General features: G+C 42.4%; 1 protein-coding gene and 1 long non-coding RNA gene across 4 annotated transcripts; one reads left to right on the forward strand and one right to left on the reverse strand.

The window, feature by feature from the left end:
- Positions 1-1,783: 1,783 nt before the first annotated feature.
- elp1 (elongator acetyltransferase complex subunit 1) lies at positions 1,784-25,525 on the reverse strand. 3 transcript variants are annotated; one of them, XM_086023298.1, is made up of 36 exons: positions 25,427-25,525; positions 24,714-24,883; positions 22,657-22,809; positions 22,504-22,585; positions 20,886-20,966; positions 20,723-20,808; positions 19,391-19,581; positions 17,149-17,272; positions 16,982-17,075; positions 16,679-16,909; positions 16,438-16,608; positions 15,538-15,616; positions 15,306-15,464; positions 15,116-15,222; positions 14,599-14,702; positions 13,891-13,944; positions 13,706-13,811; positions 12,623-12,738; positions 12,474-12,547; positions 12,272-12,350; positions 11,086-11,165; positions 10,861-11,004; positions 10,037-10,122; positions 9,755-9,903; positions 9,409-9,532; positions 8,317-8,414; positions 8,053-8,254; positions 6,910-6,971; positions 6,768-6,830; positions 6,130-6,190; positions 5,930-6,049; positions 5,749-5,848; positions 3,393-3,520; positions 3,149-3,300; positions 2,670-2,751; positions 1,784-1,907 (listed from the first exon to the last, which is right to left on the reverse strand). In XM_086023298.1, exons 2-36 carry the CDS (start codon positions 24,861-24,863, stop codon positions 1,846-1,848), a joined length of 3,954 nt encoding a protein of 1,317 aa, XP_085879424.1. In that variant the 5' UTR covers positions 24,864-24,883; positions 25,427-25,525; the 3' UTR covers positions 1,784-1,845. The 3 variants fall into 3 exon arrangements, with proteins under 3 accessions (XP_085879424.1, XP_085879423.1, XP_085879425.1); XM_086023297.1 differs by lacking the exon at positions 1,784-1,907 and having other exon boundaries at positions 2,007-2,751; XM_086023299.1 differs by lacking the exons at positions 1,784-1,907; positions 2,670-2,751; positions 3,149-3,300; ... (1 more) ...; positions 5,749-5,848; positions 5,930-6,049 and having other exon boundaries at positions 6,130-6,196; positions 6,767-6,830.
- Positions 2,769-7,146, forward strand: LOC147151978 (uncharacterized). The gene is made up of 3 exons (XR_015085674.1): positions 2,769-5,865; positions 5,934-6,581; positions 6,771-7,146. It is a non-coding gene; the product is annotated as an uncharacterized LOC147151978 (long non-coding RNA).
- Positions 25,526-25,691: the final 166 nt, after the last annotated feature.

Below are 25,691 nucleotides of genomic sequence, written 5' to 3' on the forward strand. Positions count from 1 at the left end.
ACAGGTGACTGGTCCAGCGTGTACCCTGCTTTTGCCCTAAGTCAGCTGCGATCAACTCCAACCGCCGGCAACCCTGAGTACAGCACAAAGCAGTAGAAAATGGAAAAAATAATGTTTCATTAGTTATAATACACGTTAAAAGTCAAAATATAGCATTATGTATAATATATAAAACATTTTTTTCGTGCATTCCCGTGCAGGGCTCTACTTGTAGCATGCTGTTAAGATGCAGTGATTTAGTTAACGTTGAATTTTGGTGAAATTGGTTATTTTGGGTTAAAGTAGCTAAATCTAGGTTTATTCAGTATTTAATTACTATAATAATTTTTTTTTTGTTGAAATAGCGTTGTACAGATGCTGGGTTTCCAATGTTGAATTGTCAACATAAAATAGACATGGTTTCAATGTACAGTACTGCATACCATGTTGTGCACTTGTGCCCCCGCTCACGTGACTTGCTCAAGTTCAAACCAGTTTAAACCATAACAGTTGGCAACAGTTTGGCGGTTTTTGCGAGTGACAAAAGAAGACAACTGACAAGAAACCGGTAAGTCCTAATGGGAACATATTGTATTTTCACCTAAAAATTCCAGTATGTAAACATTGTTACTAAATAATTGTAATGAGGTTGTTATTTATTACCGTCGTTAGCATTCGCTAGCATTCTAGCTAACACCAGTGTGTCCGTGTACCCATTCCTCAACCACTTCCACTGTAAGGAGACAGGGAAATGCAGGTGCGTCTGCTTTGGCCAAAACCATTTGATAGAATAATTGTTCATCGGTTATACCATATTTACTCTTAATTATTGTAAGGTATTTATTCAGCATTATAAACTTGTTTTAAGCATGTAAGTCGAAGTTGCTTGTGAAGAAAGTGTAATGGGAGAAGGACACAGCCGCAAAATAGGAAAGATGCTCTTGAAAAAAAAAACAATGGACAGTGTTTTTCACAGGACAGCGACAATATGTCACCTCATATGAAACCTCACAATTTGGCTCTTTTCATCAAAAAACGGGTGTAAGAAATCTGAAATGTAAAAGAGGAGTGTGACTCACCAAATTTTTCTACGGATATTTCTGGCTGCTTTTGATTGACTCAAGCAATCTTCTGTCATTTTGCGCAGCCAGAGAGAAGTCCATGACCGATGGAGTGATTGCCCACACATACACACACACACCTAGACAAAACAAGTTCGCAGTGTTCCAGCTGCTTTTGCTCCCCTTTCCCTTAGAGCAGGAACAACTTTTGTAATCAGGGACTCCTAAGAAAAAAAGAGAGGAGGCCCAGGAGCCGGGCAGAGGGTTTTAGGAACTGTAATCGAACACTTCCCTGCGCTCTCCTTGCAAGTAAAAAGACAATATTGTGTTGAGTGTTATTTCACTGCAGCACTGTCACTTAAGTATTTTCCTCTGTACTATGTACAGGCTAAAATGAGTGTTTCTTCATACTTTATATGTAGATGTATGTTGGTGTGTTTATATACATGCGTATATACACATAGTTACTGCGCATATTTACATAGGTTTGATTCTGAATGTTTGCCGTTAATGTTATACATTAATGGCTACATTATGCCGCCGTCTCTGTGTGACCTATATCTTTGCTGCTGTAACACTGAAAATGTCCCCACTGTGGGATCAACGAAGACCTTCTTATCTTATTTTAGTCTCTTCTCTCCTCAATGTGTGCATTGTCTACTAATGTCTCACTTGGTGTGAACCTGACACCATGTTAAGATGTTTAACTTTTGTACACACAAGGCGGTGTCTGGATGAAGAAATGTTGCCACAATCAAATCTTTATTTGATCATTTGGTCTTTTTACAAACAAAAGGGGTATAGTTCAAAAGTCCAGATTCCACTTGACTCCGGTTCTCATCGTAGGTGGAGTAGAGATCTCGATATCTAAAAGGAAAAAATATTGAAAGCATTTAAAAAAAAAAAAAATTTTTTGTCTTCATGAAATTATTTCATGATAAAAAAAAAAAATTCTGAAAAACGACCAAGTACTTTTTTCAAAATTGATTTGTTGTGTAAAAAATAATTGAATAAATTAATACATTTAAAAGAGATATTTTTTAATTGTAATAATTTTAAAAGGCAAAAAGTTAATTTGACTTAGTGTAATTAATTAAATTTAATTAAGTCTTTTAAGTATTGTTCTCACTGCCATAGGCTGCCCTCTAGTGGACACCCATTTTACTGACGAGGGAAAAAAAAAAAACACTGAAAGCTATGACCTGGAAGTGGAAGACGTTCATTCGTTCTCCTAAAATAACGCTGCCTTATTTTGCAATTATTTTCATTGCAACATAACGCAATAAAAAGTGAAAACGTGCAACAAAACCCAATGGAATTGTGTTATTACGCAATCTTAAATATTCTCGCGATGTCCCCTGGCTTTCTCCGGTCGGCGCTTCATCATCTTCATCATCACACTACGAGGCTGGTTGCTGGCAGATGGCATTTGTAAACGATTCAATCCACTCACGATACTCCCAGCCAGTGAGTGGATGTGCATAGGAAAATTGCCACCTAATCATCTTGAAAGAATGTCACGCACAGAGTTTGTTTGTTTTGTGTTTTTTGGGTGGCAGGGGGATGGAAATGCAAGGAAGGAGATCTGGCAATACGGCAAAAATAACAGTATGAGCATGTCCTGCTGACCTTGTTGCGACGGCATCTGGTGCTGCTGCTGCTGCTGGAAGGAAGCCATGATGCTGTTTGCTGTTGAGTTGGGTCCCGTCAGCTGAAACGTAACAAGCACGCCAATGGCACACATTACATCCAGAGATTTGTTTGCACTTGAAACGACACTATGCATCTCTTCAGCCTGAAAATGTACATGCATCAAATATGAATAACATTTTTAGGGGCTCTTAATCCCCCTGAATCCCCCCTGAAATTGTTGAGGACACAGAACTATATATCTGTCTATTTTAAATATACGGGTAACTTTTTACTGTACTGATAAAAGAATATGCTTTCTTTAATTAAATAAACATTCAAAAAGATTAGTCATTTGTAAGAGTTATTAATTAATCAGAAAAATGATTTGATCTTTACATGCATTTAAACCGTTAATTTAAAAAATGAAAAAATAACGTCCCTTTAAGCATTGAATGTGATGAAAGATAATGGGTTACCGCTGCATGGCTGCTCTGCGTGTCCCGAGGCCACACTTCCGGGACGGCCTCCTCCATGGCGTGCAGAGCTTCCTGAAAGACGAGCTGCAGCTCATCCGCTTGCTTGTCTAAGCGGAAGAGCACGAGAGCCTTGAGCAGCGCCTGAACCTCCTCTGCAGAGCAGGGCGACGCAACAAACCACACAAACATGGATCCTCCACAATGTGTAACGTGCCTTCAACAAGCTCAAGTGTACGGTGTTCACCTCTCATTTGGTCCACGCTGGTGACGATCTCTCCTAGGGCGTACATAAGCGCTTTCTCTTCCTTGGGATTTCCTTCCTTCAGACTCAGCTTCTTTCTCTCAGCCTTGCGGCGGTTTTTTGAAGACCTCCTGCGTCCCATATCATCACCTTGTTAATGTGACTTGGTTGCATATTTGGACTCAAATTGGACTGGCAAATCAGTGCTCATCCAATCAAATCATCCAACTTCTTTCATCTTAGGCAGCTGGCTAAGGTGAAGCCCCTCCTTTCTCATCAGCACTTAGAAACAGTAATCCATGCCTAGGTTACATCTCGGCTCGGTTACTGTAATGCTCTTTATCTTGGAGTCGGGCAGTCCTCCCTCAAGCGTCTCCAGTAGGCATGGGCAGGCACCCAGAACCCGGAATCGAGTGGAACCGGGTCCATCATTCTGCTTCTCCCGGAACCGGTCAGATTTTAGAATGTCGGTGCCAAGTCGATTTCTAGTTAGCTGCGCGGAAAAGCTACGAACGAAGTACGACCGATCAAAAAAATAAAATAAAATGTGCGCGCGCACGGCGCTGCGTCACAATAGCACGGACGCTCGCCCCCATTCGAGCTGCTGTGGTCCTTTAACTAATTTAAATGTTGACTGTTACATACTAGTACGTAATCTATACAATACTTGTAAATTACAGAAGGCCATATATAAACTGTATTACAGTATAATGACCAATAATATGTTTGCAAATTGCATTTGAAGCAATTTGAAACAAAAATGAACACAAAAAAATTGACTTCATATTATAGACTACACAAGAAATTTAACTTAAGTGACAGTAATAATGTTTAGCATGGTTTCTATTTTTGTGCTGGTAAAAGTAGTCTATATTTGCATAAGATATGTTATTTAAAATAAATCCCTCGTGCCGATTGCGGACGACGCCAAATCTAACTCGGTGTTTTCTTGCTTTGGTGTATCATAACATCATCGTAAACCAAACGACGGTTGAATAGATTCGTTGTGTTGCCGGTGGATGCAGAGACAACTCGCACTTTATAGGTCTTTGCTCGCCGTCTTCCACGGCAAACCCCAAATGTAACCAAATAAGCAATTTCGACTTGCCTTTCTTGTTTACAAGTCGTTCCTGTGGCGGGTCTTGTGACATTTTTAGGTCTGTTAAAACGTTGAGTAGGAGCGTGTGCAGTGTGACTAGCGTGGTGCGGGCTGGCTGGCTAGCTAGCTAGCTTGGAGAGGGCGTCGCGGCGGAGTAACTCGTGTGTGCATGCCTCAAAACAACTCAAAATTAGTATTAATCGTTTTTTTTTACGATTATGCCAATTTTGTGATCGTGGAGTGTAATTATCGAAATCGTAACTGAATTTCGATTAATTGCACAGCCCTAATATACAGTAGATAAATACTGTCCATATATTCCAATATATATATATATATTCCACTGTCCAATATTGTCTTGAACTTGAACTAAAAAATAAAGCTCTTGTGAAAAATAACACTAAATTGTACTAAAATAAATATACTGGTTAAAAACAGCCCTTTGATTAATCCATGGTAAAATTCACAAATAGTAAAACGTTCATGAAATTGAAGAACAGAGAAGTTCATGTGATTTTTCCAAAAACAACTCCTTTTTTTGTTTTGTTACGAATCGGAATCGAGAATCGTTAGGAACCGAATCAAAGAACTGGAATCGGAACCGGAATCATCCAAATTCAAACGATGCCCAACCCTAGTCTCCAGTTGATCCAAAATGCTGCTGCTCACCTCCTAACTGGAGCTCGGAAGACGGAGCTCATGGCCTTCCTTCACTGGCTCCCAGTGCATTTAGGGTTCATTTTAAGATGCTTCTATTTGTTTTCAAATCTTTCATTGGCCTCGCCCCAGCATACCTCTCTGAGCTTCTCCGCCCCTACGCACCTGCCCGGCGCCTCAAGTCAGCCGACCAGGCGCTACTGGAGGTGCCGAGAACTAAGTGCAGCCTCAGAAGCGATCGGGCCTTTTCTGTTGCCGGTCCTTCCCTCTAGAACAGGGGTGGGCAATTCGGCCCTCGAGGGCCGGTGTTCTGCCTGTTTTCCATCTGTCCCTGCTGCAACACACCTGATTCAAATGATCGTATAATCAGAAAGGTCTGCAGAAGCTGGATAACGATCCTGATCATTTGAATCAGGTGAGTTGCAGCAAGGTGACATAAAACATGCAGGATACCGGCCCTCGAGATCCGGAATTGCCCACCCCTGATCTATACGCACTAACGCCTTTGTATACTTCTGACCACATATCAAAAATAATGCATTTCATGAAGGTCTCTAAAGTGTTTTTGTTTTATGTTCGCGTGTGTGTGTGTGTGTGTCTTACGAGGAGACGCGAGAGTTGCTGTGCGAGTACTTGGACGCGCTCATGATACTGCTGGCCTCGGAGTACAGTTCAGCGTCCGCACAGTCCGGACCGTCCTCATCTGCAAGGAGACAAGATGTTGGTTTGTTTTGGTGCAGATGGTTCTCTGGTGACCTATGACATCACCGATCCCTGTTCTCACCTAGCATGCTCATCCGCCGGGCTTGGTCTTCCTTCTGCTGCCGCACCAGCACCAGACGCGAGCGGTGGCGCGAGAAGGCGGCCGCCTGCGTCTCCACCAGGAAAACCTGTGCTAAGGCCGCTGCCGTGGGGGAAGAAAATAATAATAATAAAAGATGGAAGGATTCACTTGAGAGAAAAAAAAGTGGCTTTTAAAGCTACCTTCAACCAGGGCGGGTTTCAGGTCTGTCTCTGTGATGTCAGTTCTGTTGTGCATGTGAATCTCAACCATGGAGAAAAAAAAAAAAAATCAAATTAACTAACAGTAGAAGGAAACTAAGGCATGACCTCGCTGTCCTGAGAAAACCACGTCCATTTTAAAAAATGTTCTTATTTTTACATGAATGGTGTTTACAGACATGGCATTAATGTGAACATTATTTTGTTTATTTTGAGAGTAAACTTCAACTGGGAGCGGCAATAAAGTGGTCTGGAATACTTCACAGATACCAGAAGTTGGACTTAATTCAATATGCAATTCACAAGATGACTGGCTGCTATCAGAGATCACTAAATGAGCTGCCTCTACATTATAAATGATGAGAGGGCAGACGCTTCTTTTTTTTTCCTCTTCGGCTGAGCAGAGAGTGGAGGCTTGAGCAGAGCACAAAAGGGTATATATATATTGTACATTTCTTTTTAAAAATCAAATAGGTTGTGTTGAGTGAAAAACATGCTGTTTTTATTGATGCAAATATTTCCAAAAAGTTCATTTTAGAGCTGCTTTTTTAATGCCGCGATATTTTTGTTCATGGTTGTCATACCGTCACAATAATATCAAGCATTTCTTTCCCACCTACCAGTCGTAGCGCCTCCTCCCAGGCTGCACCGGAGATCAGCGTCAAGATGGCCTCCTCACAGTCCTACATGGTCACAGAAACCACAATGGACTATTGTTACTATTATTCATAACAAAGAGCTGTTTTTGTGTGAACAACCTACTTTGGCGTACTGGTCCAGCAGCACGGCTGCTTCTGTGTAACGTCGCTGTCCGCTCAGCTTTCCTGAGTGACCGCAAACAATTAACAAAACATGTTTAGTGTTACCTTGCCAAATGAGCGAAGCAACTAGTTGTCACCACTGACATGCACACATAGACCACTCTTAGAGCCGAGTGGCCCGTGGCCGCGATATATCTGTTTGGCCGCCATATTGGATGTGGCTGATAAACTACTGAAAGTTTAATGGACTGGGCTCTCCTTTCTCTGTGGTTGAAGTTACCGAGATAGTTAAATAGCTACTCGGTGGTAAAGCCCCGGGGGGTGGATGAGATCCGCCCGGAGTTCCTAAAGGCTCTGGATATTGTGGGGGTGTCCTGGTTGACACGTCCCTACAACATTGTGAGGACATCGGGGGCAGGCCTTTGGATTGTCACACCGCGGTGGTGGTCCCCAATTACAGAGGAATCACACTCCTCAGCCTCCCTGGTAAGGTCTACTCAGGGGTGCTGGGGAGGAGGGTCCGTCGGGAGGTCGAATCTCGGATTCAACATTTTTGCTTTGTGCAGATGATGTGGTGCTGTTGGCTTCTTCAAGCCGCGAACTCCAACGCTCACTGGAGCGGTTTCCAGCTGAGGGTGAAGCGGTGAGGAAGAAAACCAGCACCTCCGAATCTGAGACCGTGTCCTCAGTGGGAAAAGGGTGGAGTGCCCTCTCCAGGTCGGGGATGAGATTCTGCCCCAAGTGGAGGAGTTCACGTTATCTTGGGGTTTTGTTCACAAGTGAGGGTAGGATGGCCTGGGATGGCTTGGGGATCCGTCCAGAAGAGTTGGACGAGATGGCGGGGCAGAGGGGAGTCTGGGCCGACTCGAGATAAGCGATAGATAATCGATGGATAGATGTGACTGGTGACTTCTGAACGCAGCCCAGCTATAGGAGGGAGAGCACACTTACAACATCATTATCTTATTAGTATTATCACATTTTTGTACATCACAAAAGCCTTGCATCTGAACGTGTGTACTTGTATGACTTTTTATTTTAATGGCACGGCAATCGATTGCAATTTACTTTGTGGACCCCCCAGGGGTGGTTTGAGAACGTCTGTGCTAAGCAGTGTGGCTAAGCAGCCAGTCGCCATGGTTACCTGCCAGGTCTCGGGCCAGCAGGGCGAGCCGGTCGTTGGGAAGCGGGATCTGCTGCGCCACGCAGATGGCGTTTCTCCAGCTGGCGCCGGCGGTGAAGGCCTGCATGGCGCCTTCAAGTTCGCCGCATCGCCACAGCATCAGGCCAGCCTGCTCCGCCTGTTGCTGTTCAAGTAGATGCTTGGCGTAGGCACGGCTCAGCGCCTTGGGGTAAGTCACGCGGTTGTGAGAGGAAGCTAAGCGAGCAGCTGGGGAATGTGATATACCTTGTAGTGGGCGCCGTCAGCCGAGTAAAGACGCAGAGCTTGGCTGTAAAGTTTCTGCTCCTTCACCAGCTGTAAAACCTCTGGGAAATGCTCATCTCCTAAAACAAAACACAAAACGGCAGTAAGACATTCAGGTCCGCATTCATTCAAGGATTGCGTAGCGCTAACTGGGAAAAATGGAGCAAACCGATAGCATCTAATCCACGAAGGACGCGCAGATGATGAAATGCGTCCCTAACTGAGATAGCAAACAGAATTTTTGTGTATATATTAAATGAGGTAATAGGTATATATTTGGCAAAAAAATTGCCCACCTCTATGCAATAGAGGTGGCCACACGCAGCGAGTGAGTGACACAAATAACACCTAGAAAAAGCTGGTGTAAACTTGGTGCTCCTGTGGAAGCCTCTTTTTTGAGGCGACGCATTACGACCTGCGACATCTGAGCAATATGAGGGAATGCTCCACATGTACAAGTCATGTAACCCCCCCCTCCCACAAATCGTGCAACCAATAATCGACAGACACTACAGTTGTCCCAATACGATCACATGATCAGAAAATGGGGCGGTAATTAAAGCTGATCTGTCTCGAGTGAGGATCGTATTTTCTTAAATATTGTTTATTTTTGAAGCAGGAATAATACGAAAGGCACAAAGCCACACCCACATGAGTAATGGGATTCAAACAAAAATGTTTGTGGTATATTCAAGCTGTAACTTATTTTTTAAAGAAGGCAACGACAAGTTAACTAGCATCACGGGTTGAGATAATTAACAACTGAAAAGAGGATGCTGATGATGTGAGGATCGATACTGTTGGAGCCGTCGATGCCTCTGATACCATTAGGATCGATTCTCAAACTTGCATGATGATACTTTTGATACTAAAGTCACTTGAGGTACAGTATTTGCAGTATTGTACCAGAAAGGGAAGCGCTGCGGGTATCGATTTTATAGACATACACAAAGAACAGAACGGCGTTACAAGGAATACAACGGTTGCATACTGACAGTATACTATTGGATTACGGCGACCCTACCCACCCCTGCGTATAGGTGGCTTTCTGTTTGACACAAAATGGAGGCCTACCAGAATTCCTGAGGTGCACCAGCGCCTTGCCGTAACGTCTCAGGTGTTTGTCGATGGTGTAGCGCTGATAGTTGACCTCCAGGCTCTTCAGCATGTTCAGGAAGGGAAGGTATTCTTTGGGGTCCTGTGCACACGCACCACCAAAGTTTTTCACGCATATAACATCTGGAGACATTTGGCCGCCTTTGGCTCAAAAACGTCTGACATCTTTCATTACTGTATAGCTCTTATCCTCATCAGAGTTGAACTATCGGCCGAGCGGCGGGGCAAACCCTGGACTGGTTGCCAGCCAATCGCAGGGCGCATATGGACAAGCAACCATTCACGCTGAGACTTCTTTTAGTACCTTCTGTGATTTCTCGGCCACCATGAGCACCAAGTCGAAGTCGTACGTCCCCAGCGAGTGTTCGTACAAGTCGTTGACGTTGACGAGAAAGAGGAGGTACTTCAGTGCCTCCTCGGCGTTCACGCCACAGTCTCCTTCAGGAGGGTTCACTGCAAACGCGATGACAACTTTTGTTTGTACTCAGAGATGTTTCTAATATTTTGCTTGAAAACCACAGTGTGTTTTTGTTCTTTGTGACAAACCAGAGCATGACACCAGAGTGTCCCAAAGTGTCTTGCTCACCTCGAAGCTCGTGGACTTTCTGCAGGGCGATCTCCAGCTCAGGAGTTGATTTCTTCACGTGTGCCGTTAGTATGGACAGACAGAACCTGAACCGGTGGAAATCAAACACTTATTACATGTTTTTTTTTTCTGTTTGGTATTGTTATTTTATACTTATTATACTTATTTGTGGAAAATGACACAGTGGCACATTAAAGCGACCACATCATGCGATTTTAAGCTTCCCACAGTTAACTACAGGCATACAGTGGGTACGGAAAGTAATCAGACTCTTGGAAATTTTTTACTTCCTGTTTCATTGCAGCCAAAAGCAAAGGTTAGGAATGTCGTTGCAAAAGGTCTGAATACTTATGACAATATAATATTTCAGTTTTTCTTTTGTCATAAATTTGCAAAAATGTCTACATTTTAATTTTTTTTCTGTCAAGATAGGGTGCAGAGTGCACATTCATGAGAAATAGAATGAACTTTTTTGATTTTGGCAAATGGCTGCTATGACGCAGAAAGTGAAAAATTTCAAGGTGTCTGAATACTTTCCGTACCCACTGTATATGCAGAGCTGGGCATTCCGCCTATGTGACGGATTGGCCTATCTGCCAATGACGGACGCCCATTTTGTAGGCGATAAACGATAGACGGGAAGCTCAAACACATAGTCGGACTAAGCATAGTCGGAAGCCCATTTTTTCTTTCTATGTAACGACTATTTTTGTGATGAGGCTTCAATGGCCACGGCGGGGTAAAAAAAAATTGTAATTACATTGATCTTTTCCCCCCAACTATCAAATGTATTTCTATTCATTCCACTGAAAGTTGTCACTGACTTGTTGGGATGTGTGTCTTCCATGGTTTTACGAAGAGCGTCACACACCACGTCCACCTTCTTGTGTACTGAGGTGTGCGGCGGCTGGTGGAGCTGCAGGCATCCTCCAGGGCGAGGATACATGCTGCTGGTGGTGTCCTCCTCCCTGATGGCATCAGGTGCAACATTAAAAACCGAAAAAGAACTCATAGCGGTCAGGGTCTTCACTTAACACTGATGGGCTGACCTGAGCTCTGTGAGGAAGAGATTGATGTTGTTGATGGAGTCGAGCTGTGTCAGGAACATGTGCGTGTTCTCCAGGAACATCTAATGCGAGCAAATGGGTCGGGGGTTGTCAAAAAAAAAAAAAAAAAATACCAAGATAATTTAAAAAAATATATATCTATTTTACCTATTTTTACTACATCTTTTCCTATTCCCCCCCACATTTACTTAACCTTTATTTCTTTATTTTAGGCTTATTTTCATAATCATTGTTTCCCCCCAAAATCATTCAAACTTTAATAGACCAGAGGAAAAGAGAGATTTTTATTATTAAATATTTATTCTTTTCTGTAACATTTTTTGCCCGGAAGTAAACCTTTTATTTTTTTATATGTAATCTCAATTCTTTTTTCATTTTTAATATAGCTTTAGTTTTTGCTACTTTTTAAAATTCTTTCACCTTTATTTGACCAGAAAAAAAACCCTAAAACATTTCCATCAACTAATTCTTTTCACTTTTATTCCTCCAGAAAAAACCCCACAGATTATTCTTCTTTTTATGCATTTTGGTTTAACTTTTATTTGCCCAAAAGATAATTTTAACAACATCACATTTAATTCTTTAAAGGTTTATTTTCCTTTTTTAATATACCATTTATTTGATTAGATGTAAAACTATAATTCTTCGGGAAAAAAACATGTTCATTTTTTTTCTCATTTCAGCTTTGTAGTTTTATAACGTATTTTTTATGTGACGAGGAGAAATTATACAAATAGATTTTATTCTATAAACGATTTATTATTTTTAAAAACCTCTGTATCACCAAGAGAAAAACTACACATTTGCAAAATCAATTCTCATTATCTAATAATTTATCTGTTACTTTACCAGGAGAAAAAAATGCATTCCTTTTCATATTTTTAAATGCATTTTCATTATAATTTTATTTTCATTTAACTTATCTGAGCAGAGGAAAAACTTAGCAAAAAAGTATATTATAATACATATAATTTCTTTCCTTTTTTGAACAGGTTCATTGTTTTTAATTTGTTATATTGTTTAATCTAGTTTCCAAAAAAACACATAATTTGACTAGAAAACCCCCCACAACTTTTTGGTACCAGACCCATATGACCTTTAACCTCTTCCAAATGATACAGCCAATTAATAATCCATGATAACATTAATAATAGAGCTTTGTGTGTACCTTTGGATTGTGGTCATAAATGAGGTTGAGGTTGATGCGCAGCTTTCTCATACACTCGAAAGCTTCTCTGAACCTTAAACTGGAGGGGAAAAAAACAAAACAAAACAAAAAACAACAGTTGCTGCATGAATCTTTACTTCCTCTACATCACACATACAGGACTGTTGGGACTTGATGGAGGTCTGCGCGCTTATCTACTCACTCGTCCAGCCACTGCCTGAGCTGCGCCAGCACCAGAGCCCGATGGTGGACAGTCTCCAAATTCCCACGTGGCATCTGCACACACAAACGCACGGCGGTGAACATCTGCGAGTGATTGCGAGCAGCAGAGGATGTGCGTTTTGAGCTCACTTGTAAGACCACTCGCGTGTCTTGCGGCACCACTGTGACCACACGGGAGCCCCGCTCCACCCGCCGCAGGGTCTCATCAACCTGCCCGCCGTCCTGGGCCAAGGCTGCCTGCAGCGCTGTGAGGGTTTTCATTTTCCAAGTGTGTTTGTTAGGGCTGGGCGACACGGCCTTTTACCCCCCACCCCCCAACAAAAATCTGACTTCAGATTTTGAATTGACGTTATTCTCCTTAGTTTTGGGAAAAAGCAAACAACGACAATATTCAAAATTCTTCTACTGGGATTTTCTTTATTTCTTCCGACCTTAGATGAAACGTATACAAGCAAGTCGATGTGAGTCAATGTATGCTTCAAAATAAACTACTGTACAGTAGAAGGGGCGGCCGTGGCTCAGAGGTAAAGCGATTCGTCCAGAAACCGGAGGGTCCAATGTTTGATTCCCGCTCTATTTGACTCATGTTTCGATGTGTCCTTGGGCAAAACATTCCACCCACCTTGCCTCCAGTGTCACTCACACTGGTGTACGGCCGGGTGTGAATGTTCGGTGGTGGACGGAGGCTGCAGCCACGTGTCTGTCAGCCTACCCCAGGCCAGAATGAAGTATACCACCACCAAAGTGTGAACGTGTGAGTGTACGTTTTAGTTTGACTTCCTCAAGGCTGCAGAGACCTACTTTGCCCAGATGCGCTGTACACCTTTACGTTCATCCATGAGGTCGGTGGATCGGGGAAAAAAATGAGCACCAAACATCATCTGGTGCTCAGCTAAGAACCACACCAGAATTTTTATGTGCACCCCTGATGATAAGTCTTCTTTCATGAATGACAACACAGAATTTATTCAGTTAGGAGGGTGAAATTAGAGGATATGGACAATTTTAAGTTAAGCAATATGTCTTAATCAATTATTAAAATAAGTACCAATGTGATAATCAATTAGTTGTTTATGAATTGATTCATTTCACCTCAATATTAATTATGAGAGTATTTTTTTTTTGAAATGCTGATTATAGCCTGTCGTCGTTTTGATTTCCATTGCGCATGCTGGCGGTTGTCTCGAGAAGGACAAAATGGTGGTTCTGTACCTTTAAGGCTGAGCGTGCTCAGTCGGAGGCAGCGGCACGTGTGCGAGTGCGTGGTGACCACCAGGAAGTCGTCACACACAGCGAAGGATGACACGTTGGAGGCGAGCTGAGGGGAGAGAAGAAGCGGACAAGTTGAACAGGGACATGTTGCCACTGTCAGCCAGCATGCCGAAATGGCCGCCTACCTCCATGTCAGCAGCATATAGGTGAGATCTGTCCGTCAGGCCCAGCACACACTCCTGAATTTACATTAATGTTGTTTTTAAATGACAACTAGTCACCTGCAGTGGTACCTTGACTTACAAGTTTAATTTCCTGTATGGCAAAGTTCATAAGTCAATTTAATACGCTATCAAATTAATTGTTCCCATTGAAATAAAGTGAAATGCTATTAATCCATTCCAGTCCCCCCAAAAAACACCACAATTTTTGTTACATATTATTATGGAAAAATAACACCACAATGCAAAATATAAGTTTATAGATGAAAGAGACCGTAAAGAAATAAACTGGTTTAATGTAGGGTAATGTGTGCCTTTAAGGGACGTGGCCTAGTGAATGACATCAAGGGTCAATCAGGTTGAACGACGACCACGTGGTTAGTTCAGTGTCAGCATCTCTTCTCATTTTTTATTTGTGCGTGTGTTTGTTCCGGGCTAAAGGTGCATTGGGTACTGTGGCTGTCCTTGCCCACCTGAGAGCCTTAACTGCTCAATTTTTTCCCCCACTTCACTCAAGGTGTATCTGAAGCTTGTTCGTTAACTCAAAATTTGGCTTGCAAGACAGTTTAAAAAAAACAACAACAAAAAAACGCAAACCTAGTGAGGACACTTATTCGTCACTTGTTAGTCAAGGCACCACTGAATATGTTGTACTATTTACTTTCATTTTACCTGGCCGTCTATGCTGCAGAGAGCCATCTGAGTGCAGGGCACAGGGAAGTTAACGCCACACCCACTGGAGTCACGCCAATCCTCCACTGAGGGATCGGCACAATCTGCACAAAAGTAGGACTTTTACACGATGCGCTGTGGATCATTACTGGCCATTCTGTTTATTTGCATTGTGCAAAATTGTGTTTACCAGGAATTAGTGATGAGAGGGAGCAATCGCATTAATCACATGATGTACAGTATGGTTGCTCATGTGACTGAATGTCTTGTGAACTATAGATTTTTTTCCCCGTGTTTTTCTGTGTATGTGTTCTATTGTGCAAGGTGGAATTTAACATGAAGGGCTGACAATGAGCGTTAACGTTACAGTAATTGTCTGACACGCGTTTACATTGCACATGTGTATGACCAATTGTGTCGGGCCATGGTCCCCCTGTTCCAAGTGGGATAATGGCTACAGACAAGTGTCTAGTCAGCTCAAGCACAGAATGGCCTGGTGTGAATGTTGCCGACTGACCCCAGAGCAACTTCCTGATGCGGCCATCCTCCAGCTGTAGGGCCACTGAACGCGTGCTACAACACTGGACCACATTGATCACGACGCCGTCCACTTCCAGTCGACATCTACAGCGGTTAAAAAGGAAAAACAAATGACAAATAATTCAGTCTGCCCTCAATGTTGCAGCATGGTTCGTTTCATTCGGTACCTGACAGAGAGTGTGTCGGAGTCTGCGTCCTGGCCGGGGCACAGCACTATTAGGGCAGAGGAGGTGGGCAGCAGACCTGAGCTGACAGCCACAAAGAGATTGTCCTGGAACCACAGCAGATGTCGCAGACACAGCGGCGCCTCCTGGTGAATGGCCATTCTGCAAAAACAACAGGTAAACCTTTTAAGGTGGATTACCTCTTTTACAAATTTGTGACTGACAGGTTTGTTACCTGAAAGTTTTCTGGAAGACCAGGGGATGAACCACAGTTCTGGATTCATTTGCAACTTTGTCATGTTCTCCTCCAGAACCTGCTCAATCAAAAGGTGCTAATGATATGTGTCATGCATAGACACATTTGTGATGGTTTCCACAAGGCTTTGAGCTAAATCCCTTATTTACCTGTAAAAAGTCACATTCAACTATTTTTAAGACATTACAGATGCAGTACCCTCCATATTACTGCAGCTGTTAGTGGCAAAGTTCCACAAGGCTTCGTTCTAGAGTCACTATTATTCACCTTTGAAGTCAAATTCAAGCACGTTTAAGATTAATGTTCAAGCTTATCCACTGCGATCGTAAACTACACCTTGATGAGGTAGTGGCAAAGTCCCACAACGTTTTGTTGTAGGTCCACAATTTACTATTTCAGCTGTGTTAAATTACATATTCATGTAGACATTTGTGGCTGAGTTCCACAAGGTCCAAATTGATTTAATATTAAAGTCAAATTCAAGATGTATTAAGATTTTCAAGCTTTTCTGCTTGCTGTGTTAAACTACAAACCTGTATTTTGGTCAGTGGTGGAGTTCCACAAGGCATTGCGCTAGAGCCGCTATTTGTCAATGTGCAATATTTTTAGTTAAACCAATGAAAAATCTGCGTTCATACACAAATGCTAATTTATGCTTGAGGTTTTATTTACTTACCATGATTGTGCTGCAACTATAAATAGCATGTATTATTAGCATTGTGAAGTCATTTGATATATTCAAGCATAATGCACTTTGAATAAGTAAACAGGGGAGTGTGATGTAAATGAAGTGTAGGAATTGTAACAATGTCAACCTTAATATATGCTGGAACTAATCATTTAGAAAAAAAATGTTTAGTATTAATTTTGGAGACCCACCTTGGACGTAGATGGTTATGTTTCCATTTGCGGTAAGTGCCGCCAGCTGATTGGTCCTCTGAGGCTGGCAGAGGAAGGTGACCTGATTGACAGGTGAGCTGAGCTGGAGCTCAAAAGAACACATGGGTGGAGGAACAATGCTCTGCCTGAAGGTGGTCACCAGGATCTTGTCTGGAGGGGGCGATTATACATTTTTCATCGTATCAATCAACAGCATTGCTCTTATCCAACTGGTCCTCACCTCCGTCAATCACAGCCACGTTGGCGTGGTCCGAGGCATCTGTACCCAGGCTCCTCTCCGTTGTCCATCCCCAGTCGTAGGCCAGGCAGCTCCAGCCGCGAGTGGCCAGGTGCAGCCGCAGGGGCCGCTCGGGGTCCCAGCACATGCACTCCGGAGCCTGGCTTGGTTCTGTGCCGAAGTCCAGGCTCTGCTTCAGGTACCAGTGGTAGTTTGCCACCGTCCAAAGCTGCACTACAGCCAGTAGACAGGACAACGTTCAAGTATGCAGTGTGTCGGCAACAATGTCACATGGACAAAACTCACCACAAGTGTTGACGCGTCCGTCCTCGCCCACAGTTAAATCCTCCAACCAGACAGCCAGGACCGTGGAGTCGTTATTCCACAGGAGCTCCTTGACCTGAAAGGAAAACATCACATCAATCATTTGCTCCAGAAGCATAGGATAGTGGGCTATGGAAGCATGGACCTGCCTTGGCCTGGTCTTTTCTGAGGGGCAGGGTGAAGTTACCATGCAGCAGGCCATTCTTCTCCATGAAGACCACGCTGTGCTTGTTGGGATGGCGCTGGCTGCTCGCCATTAGGCTGCCGGAGGGTCTGAAACATGGATTTTCATTTTTTTTTTTTTTTTTAATAACTGTCGAGAGAAGCAATTGCATTAAGTGTGTGACACATACCGGACATTTACATGTGTTGTAAATCGTGCATGCCGTGGACTTTTTTGGACTGAGGGATATTTCTAGGAATTTTGTTTACAGTCGTGCCATGTGACACAAGATTAATTTGTTCCTTGACCAAAACACTCGTACCTCAAATATCTTTCCCTACTGAAATGAATGGAAATGCCAGAGCTGGGCATCACCTAACCGTCACGATGTTCCCGTCTGCATATTTAGCCGACCCTCGGCGGGCATTTTCTCACTTCTGTCAACGGAAAATGACATCACTAACCCTCAGGGCTCAGATAACGACCAATCATGGCTCACCTGTTTTCTGAAGCTGATGGGAGTGGACAGTCATATTATTGTCATGTACTTTTTTTGGCTCAGCGGCAGAAGTATCATGATCTATGTAGTTCACAATGCTGTGTTTGGCTTATAACATTAATATCACTTAATAATGAGGCACTTGATAATGCACGCACTTCATCTGGCGATTAGTGTGGGTGCCTAATTCAAATTAAACTGCACTAATAAACTAACCGTCAGAAGGTGCCGGAAGTGCACAAATGGAAAATAACCTGGGGCCTCATATACAAAGACTTGCGTGGATTTCATATTAAAACATTGCATAAGGCCAAAACCAGAAAACCTCAAGCACAAAAAAATCCAGATGCATGAATCTCTGTGTAGGCATGAAGCCAAATACTTTCCTTTCGTACATCTCAATCAATGCAGAAATGCTGGAGTACCAGGCTCCTCCCTCTCCACGACCTTATATAAATATGCAAATTAGTCTAAACCGTGCCTCCTGGTGGGAATAAACACTCTGCATGATCAGATAATCAGATTATCAAGACATAAATCACCAATTAAAATGATTGAACTTCACAAAAGCTGACGCTGGTAAACAAAGTCGAGGCCCGAAAAACTGCCATCATTGAGACACTGTCCTCCAAAGTCAACGCCTTCTGACAGGGTGCTGCCGAGCAGCGAGGACGGACCAGATTTTTAGTTCAGCGGCCAGTGCTCCCAAACTGGAGGCGAGGTGGCCGCGTGAGTTGGATCCCCGAGTTGGGTGGACGCCACAATAGTAAAATGTCCCCTGGGGCATCGAAACCGGCTGTTCACCCCGAGCATCTATTGTACTCCGCCACTGCCTCTACGACTCTCCAACGACACAAAAGCACGAAAAACAGCCAAGTAATTGCAGTGAGCTCTGCACATGCCCACGGTAATTTCACTCTTGATACATCTGAACTTAAGTGTGCAAATGTGCATATGTCACGTTTCTGTGCGTACGCACCCTTTGCACATGAGGCCCATGGCCTTTTTAACAGATGTTCTGCTTTTAATTTTGTGACATGACGACAATGATACCGTGGCAATTTTAATATTGCGATGTTGCCGTTATCGTTACATACCTAGTTAACTGATAGTGGCAATAAAAACGTGAAGCCTCTTTTTTTGCATTTATTATCTCAAATTGTACATGTTGTGAGTCAGTTGAGTCACTGCCACCACACAGTGTTTTTTTCTCTAGATTGTGCAAATCAAAGCAAAAAAAAAAAAAAGACAAAATAATTATACATATTTCTTAAAAATCAGACCAATAGTAGCTTGTATTTCAAAAAACAGGTCGCTTCTCAAGGTGCTACTGTATTTCTAGTGATTTGCTTTATTTCTACTGTGAAAGGTAGCAGCAAGCGTAACACTTTTTTTTTTTTTTTTTTTTTTAAATATATGACATCGCAAATGTACATCACCGATCATGTTGCGCATTTCATGGGCTATTTGTAGTCATTGTGTTTATTTCTAGTGTGCAAGGTGGGGTTTAAGGATGACAGGTCTACGTTGTGCATGACCAAAGGCGCCGGGCCATAGTCCACCTCTTCCAAGTGTACCATAGAAAGGTGAGTGAGTGTACTAAACCTGATTACTCGTCAAAGCACTCACACTAACCAAAACTTACCAAACTTTAGATGTCAAGTTGCCTAATGTAAAGACATCTTCTACAATTGCGTAAAAAATAACTTATAATCAACAAACTTCTTACTTCCAGGACAGAGGCTGCTCCAGGCCATCAATGGGCTCGCTGGTGGCCTGCAGGACGCCTTCCCTGTTCCACACTCGGACCTTGCGGGCTCCCGTCCCCGGGCAAACGGCACTGACGGCAAAAAGCTGTCCGTCCCCTCGCCATGTCGCCCGTGGCCGGCGGTCGTCCCACTCTGCTGCTGGCTTCACATCCTGCAAGGTCAGTGGTAATGACCAGTCACTTATAAAGTATGTACAATGCATTCGGTAGTATTCACATCTTTTCACTTTTTCCACATTTTATTATATTATAGCGACATCCTTAAATGGAATAAATTACTTTCCTTAAAATTTGATAACATGGGATATTTTAATTGTAAATGTACTGTAACGAAATAAAACTAAGAAATGACCAGTGCATTTCACAGCCTTTCCTCAATATCTTGTAGATGCACTTTTAGCAGCCATCACAGACTCATGTTTTTTTTGACATGACAACTTTTGGCATCAATCGAGCTCCATCAGGGTGGATTGGAGAGACATTGCTCAGCCTTTTTCCGTCTTTCCAGAGATGTTTAAATGGATTCATGGAAAGTATGCAGAAGAATGTTTCTGCACTTGTCCCCTATCTATGCCTCGAGACAATCCAGGCACTGAGGACTATAGGCAATTCCTTTGACTTCACCTATGGGACCTTATATGGACAGAAGTGTTCCTTTCCAAATCATGTACATTCAACTGAATTTACCACAGGTGGACTCCAATTACAATGTACATCATGGTCTGCTATGGGTACAAAAAGGAGAGAAACTTGGGTGTGCCCCCCATATGCTTTCCAGACCATCAAACCTACTAACCTTAAGCATCCTTAGGTAAAAGCTCTATGAGGTTGGGAGGGAGTTCACATCCAAATAGCAACTCTGGGAGGCTAAGCTATTCCGACATCCGGGAAAGAAATTCAAGCAGATGCTGTCCAAAAACTCAAGTTTAATGGATCCAAGAATAGCACAGCTGCCATCAAATAAGATATCTCCTAATGCTGCAAAATCAACAAATGACTATTTTCAGTTCTTCACAACCTAAAACATTTCTTGAAACACTGCTATGCATATGGAACAATGCATTTTAACAAAAACTATCTTTCTATTTTGGAAAAAAATACTGCCATCATTGGGAGGTTTGTTTAAAAAAACATTCAAAGTATTCTCCAAGAGCTGATGACTTGAAAATTATGCTCATTCCCATTTGCATAGACTATACAAATCTGAGAAAAACATCATTTGCATAATAACTTGGCATGCAGTGCAGGAATATTTTCTAGACTGGTTTTTTTCCCACCCACACACTGACCAACCTGGGCCTTCCTCTGTGCGGCCTGTTTGCCTTCTGAGCCGTGGAATTGTGTCTCCTTCTTGCCCCAGCCCACTGTGATGAACTTCCCTGTTAAGTAGGAGACTATGTTACTCAACAGTATTTATGATTACATTTATCATAAATCCACAAATCAGTCACTGTACCTTCACCAAAGTCATCCTGGTGAATTGCAAACTCGGTAATGGGCTCAAAGTCTTTGGTCATCATGATGATGGTTTCCTGACCTGTAAGCGCTCAAGCATGATTCACTGACACTTTTACTCTCTTTTTTTTTTTCTTTAAAGTACAGTAAACCCCCGTTTATCGCAGTACATATGTTCCAAACCCGCATGCAGCAGATGAAAATCTGCGATATAGACCATATAATTTTCAAAATATATTTTTACCCCACCCACACACTTTCAACATAATTAATTAAATAATAGTAATAAAATGTCTAGAAAATATTTTAGGTATCGCAGTGTCTGCGTGTTTGGTTGTATGCATCTGCCTTTAATGCATTAACTGCCAGGCATTTTCAGACCCTCTTTTACCCTAACGTTTGGAAAAAAAAAAATTGAAAATAAATATAAATAAATTACTGGAACTGAATGGCTGGACTGCCAAAGGATGAATTAATTTGTCAATGGCGGGTAATGAGGTAAGAGGCGGGGGCTGTTGGGATAGCATTGACATCAGCAAGTCTGTGTGTGAATGCGTGACATGAGCTGTGGCCATCAGCAGCTCCTGTGTGAGTGTGCTCACTGTGTCTGTTTTACAGGCCTTGTGGTGTTTAATTAACAGATGGAAAGCGCATTGGCGACTGTGGTTGTCATTTCCGATATGTAAAGGCATTACAGGACAGTAAGCAAGTACGGTGGGTACATTGCAAGTGTGCCCTGACTTACACGTTTTTGAGATACATCAACCTGCTGTTTTTCTTTTTTTGCTTTGACAAGAGATATGAGCTCTGGATGATGTTTGCAAACTCAACTCACTTCACAACAAGCAGCAGTTTGGCAAATAGTGATAATAATTCTTCAAAAAAGAGGCATCAAGGTGTTTATTGCCACTCCCTGTTGAGGTTTAGTGTCAACCTACATATAAAACAAGAGAATTTCAATGTTGTGTATTTAAAACAACCACATACAGTAACTTTGCGTTATACAACGTCCACTAGCCTTATGTTAATGAACACTGCAAAACGGCATAGACAGGCTAGCGAAACTAGTGTCGATGTCTCAGGGATGTACACCTTTAAGCGACGGATATTTGAAAACAATCAGTGCAGTAGCACCTGTAAACAGACAATACAACAATTCTCACAATTATATATTCTTTATCCTCTGCAAAAAACACGACAAATATTCCTGCTGATTACTGAGCAGCTGTGAACACCGTCGTCGTTGTTATCTGTATGAGTACATTATACTGCCCACAGGTGGCGAAGCAGAAGTCGCACGAAGAATTAATTACAATGTGCAAAATGTTTGATTAATCTATGTCTAAGTACAATACTATTTTTCAAATTAAAGAACATGTTACATATTTTTTTGTTGGGGTTTCATTGGGGGAGTTGAAGACGGTAATTTCCATTCATTTTAATGTGCAATGATGATTTGAGATAGAAGCGTTGAGTTACGAGTGAGGTCACGGAATGAATTAAACTTGTAAACCAAGGAACCACAATATAGCCTACTGTAAAAACACACAAAAAACTATTACTTAAAAATACGCTACATAGCAGGGGAACGCTGTATTCAAATAATTTTAACAGCTGACCGGTCGTGAGAATGACGATCTCTTCATCAGGACTCCAGGTCATGGAGGTCAGCCCACTGTCCACACTGCCGACGCACTCCAACTGTAAAGTACAGACGAATTAATAATTCATTTAAAACAGAAGCACACTGTAGGAAAACGATGGCAACATACCTTGCTGGTGTTGCAGTCAAAGACGACGACATCCCCGCCAGCCGTGGCCAAACATGCCGACTCAACCTCTGCCAGGTCCTGCAGTCCGACCACGCAGCCGCTGCCGTCTGCTGGGAGGTAGCCATCTGTCGTCAGCGAGGCCTCGCTTACCACCTACAACCACAAAGGATTAACAAGAATAAATAAAAACGTGAATCAAGCATAAAACAAAATAAGGTAGGGCTGAGCAGTTATGGCCTTCAAACACAATCTCCTAATTTTTTCCCCACAAAAATATGATTTTAATTAATTCACAACACCCCCTTCACTTATAGAAAAAAAAATTGGCAATTTTGATATTTAAAACAAGTTTTAGTATTTTGCGGGTGATACGTTCCAAGCCCATCCACGATAGGTGAATTTCCGGTTGACTTTTTAAATTATTTTTTATTTTGGGGGCGATTTACACCTCTATTACGCTGTTGCGAACTCCCCAACATGATTCTTGCCCTTCTAAATACTTGTTACACAACAAATTTAACTTTAAAAATGCAAAATGAAGAATAAATACCAAGCTGCAGGCTGTGAGAAGAACATGCTCTACAAGCCTGGCAGTGGACAATTACGACGGAACGTTGGCCAATAACTACATTAAAGTTTTCATTTTTATCCGATAATTGGTTTACCTTAACTAGAATCCTGCGGTGCCTTTCAGCCAAAGGTACAATTCTGGTGGATTAATGCACATTTAACCCTTGTTGTTTTACAAAGGTCGCTAACAATTTCTGAACACAGCTGTTTACCATCCGGCTTATCCGTCTCGACTCTGACTAACTGACCGGCACATTTGAATAACATTAGGAGTTTCTTAACAGAACGTTGTTCAAAACCGCCGTTCGTTTATTCAATGTCCACCCAAAACAGAGTGCCAGTGTACAGGTGCTCCAAATGCTTCAGTGCATTCCAGATGGAAACAGTCGAAGCACAAGCTGCTGATTGGTTTAGAACAGGGGTGTGCAATTCAGGGCCACGAGGGCCAGTATCCTGCCTGTTTTCAATGCATCCCTACTGAAACACACGTGCTTCAAATGAGCATATAATCAGCAAGGTCTGCAGAAGCTGGATAATGATCCTGATCATTTGAATCAGGTGGGTTGCACCAGGGTGACATATAAAACATGCAGGATATCGGCCCTCGAGGGCCGGAATTGCTCACCCCTGGTTTAGAACATAGGCTGTCTTTGGAAACTAATAAGAGGGGAGTGTGCTCAGCCTCTCCGAACACACAGACTCACAGAGTATTGCGCGGGTGCCAGAGTAAATTACCGAACGTCACCCTAATGTTCATTTCTTGACTGGTCCGACTTAGAAGGAAAAAAAAAAGCAAATAAAACGTGCCAAAATAGCAAGGTAAAACTGTAATACATGAAGTTAAGGTCACAAATAAAAATAGAGAGGTAGCAAAGTAGAGAGGGAACACTCTATAGCAGACAAAGTGAAGGGGTTGAGAGAATTTGTTGAAAAATTAAATCAAATGAAATGAAGTTTTACTCTAATTTGAAGGTATATTTAGAAGCAGATTTTGTGTCATGTGTCATCTTCCAAACGGCTTATTCCGCACAAGGTCGCGGGGAGGTGCTGGAGCCTACCCCAGCTGACAATGGGTGAAAGGCAGACTGCACCCCGAACTGGTCGCCAGCCAGTCGCAGGGCACACACAGACACCATCACTGAGCGGGTAGTGATCCCACGCTGACGCACACAACTCAGGCGTGTGTACCACTACACCATCAGTGACCCTAGAAGCAGATTTTCTATAGACAATATCACACAAATTCCCCAGAAAAGCATTTTTCCCCAACGACACAAAAAACTCAATCTCTTCGAAATGCATCATCCGATTTCCAAGAAAACTTGTTAAGTTGTACTCCGTTTGAAGAGACCATTTTAACCAAACTAAGCATTTCGACAGAGTGTCATTTTGTGGAGATACTTCCATGTTGCTAGTATCAGAGCAGTGCACACACATTTTAAAAAAGTGTGCACGTGCATATGTGCGTATATACTACTCCGCTTTACCTGTCCAGTTTGAGGGTTGAACTCTGCAATGGAATATTGGGATGCGACCAGTAGCGTCCCGGCGTCGCTGCGTACCGACAAACACTGCGGTGACCCCGGGCCCCGGAGTTCCGAACTCTGCAGGCTCTTCAGTAGCTTTAAGTTCCTCATTGCGGCTCACAACACGACACCTGCACATGAGGAATCATGCCTTTATAAAGATAATGATGGTCACTTTGGAGTGACAGCGTCAGTGGGGTATTCATTTGACAATTTACACTATAATGTACCTCAAGATCAGGACTTCTCGAAACCATGTCTGTCACATCATGAATAATACACAATACTCTAGGAAATCTTGCCAAGGCAGATGATGATGATGAGAGACAACGATTTTGTTGTTGTTGTTTAATTTTCTTTTAAATTGTCGCCATAGTCACTGCGTCTGTGCGAAAATGGAAGAGCGCTAGCTTACATATTAGCGTTGTCAAATATGAAACGACAATAAAATCGCTGCAAAAAAAAGAATACCCTACATTGTGGATTAATTAACTTTAATGAGAAAAAGGAGACAACATGATTTGAGTTACTCATTCATTATTAGATTTTCGTCAGCTAGTCGCCGAGTTTGTCCGAAAATGAAAATCTGCTGCTAACTGCTAAGAACGAGAGTCTTTCTTCCAACACGGCAAACAAATTACTTAGGATAAGCAACAAATTCATTGAAAACTCACTGACAGGAGCAGTCTGTTGTGGTTTGTTGTAGTTGGAGCGCAACATCAACAACTCACGTGTGGCGACATCAAGCTCGTAACCTTTTACTCTACCTCGACCTAGTATATAACTTAGCTCCACATCGCCCCCTAAGGTCCCGGTGGAAAGCAGTGAAAACCGATAAAAAGCTTCCGTTTACATTTCTCTATATTTTTTTACATAAAAATGCTATTGTAGACGTTTAATGAAAGCATGTGTCTTCATAAACCAATTATAAAATAATCA

This window comes from Filicampus tigris, chromosome 2 (assembly GCF_054856515.1).
Source record: "Filicampus tigris isolate MCC_2025a chromosome 2, RoL_Ftig_1.0, whole genome shotgun sequence".
In the NCBI taxonomy this organism is placed as follows: domain Eukaryota; kingdom Metazoa; phylum Chordata; class Actinopteri; order Syngnathiformes; family Syngnathidae; genus Filicampus; species Filicampus tigris.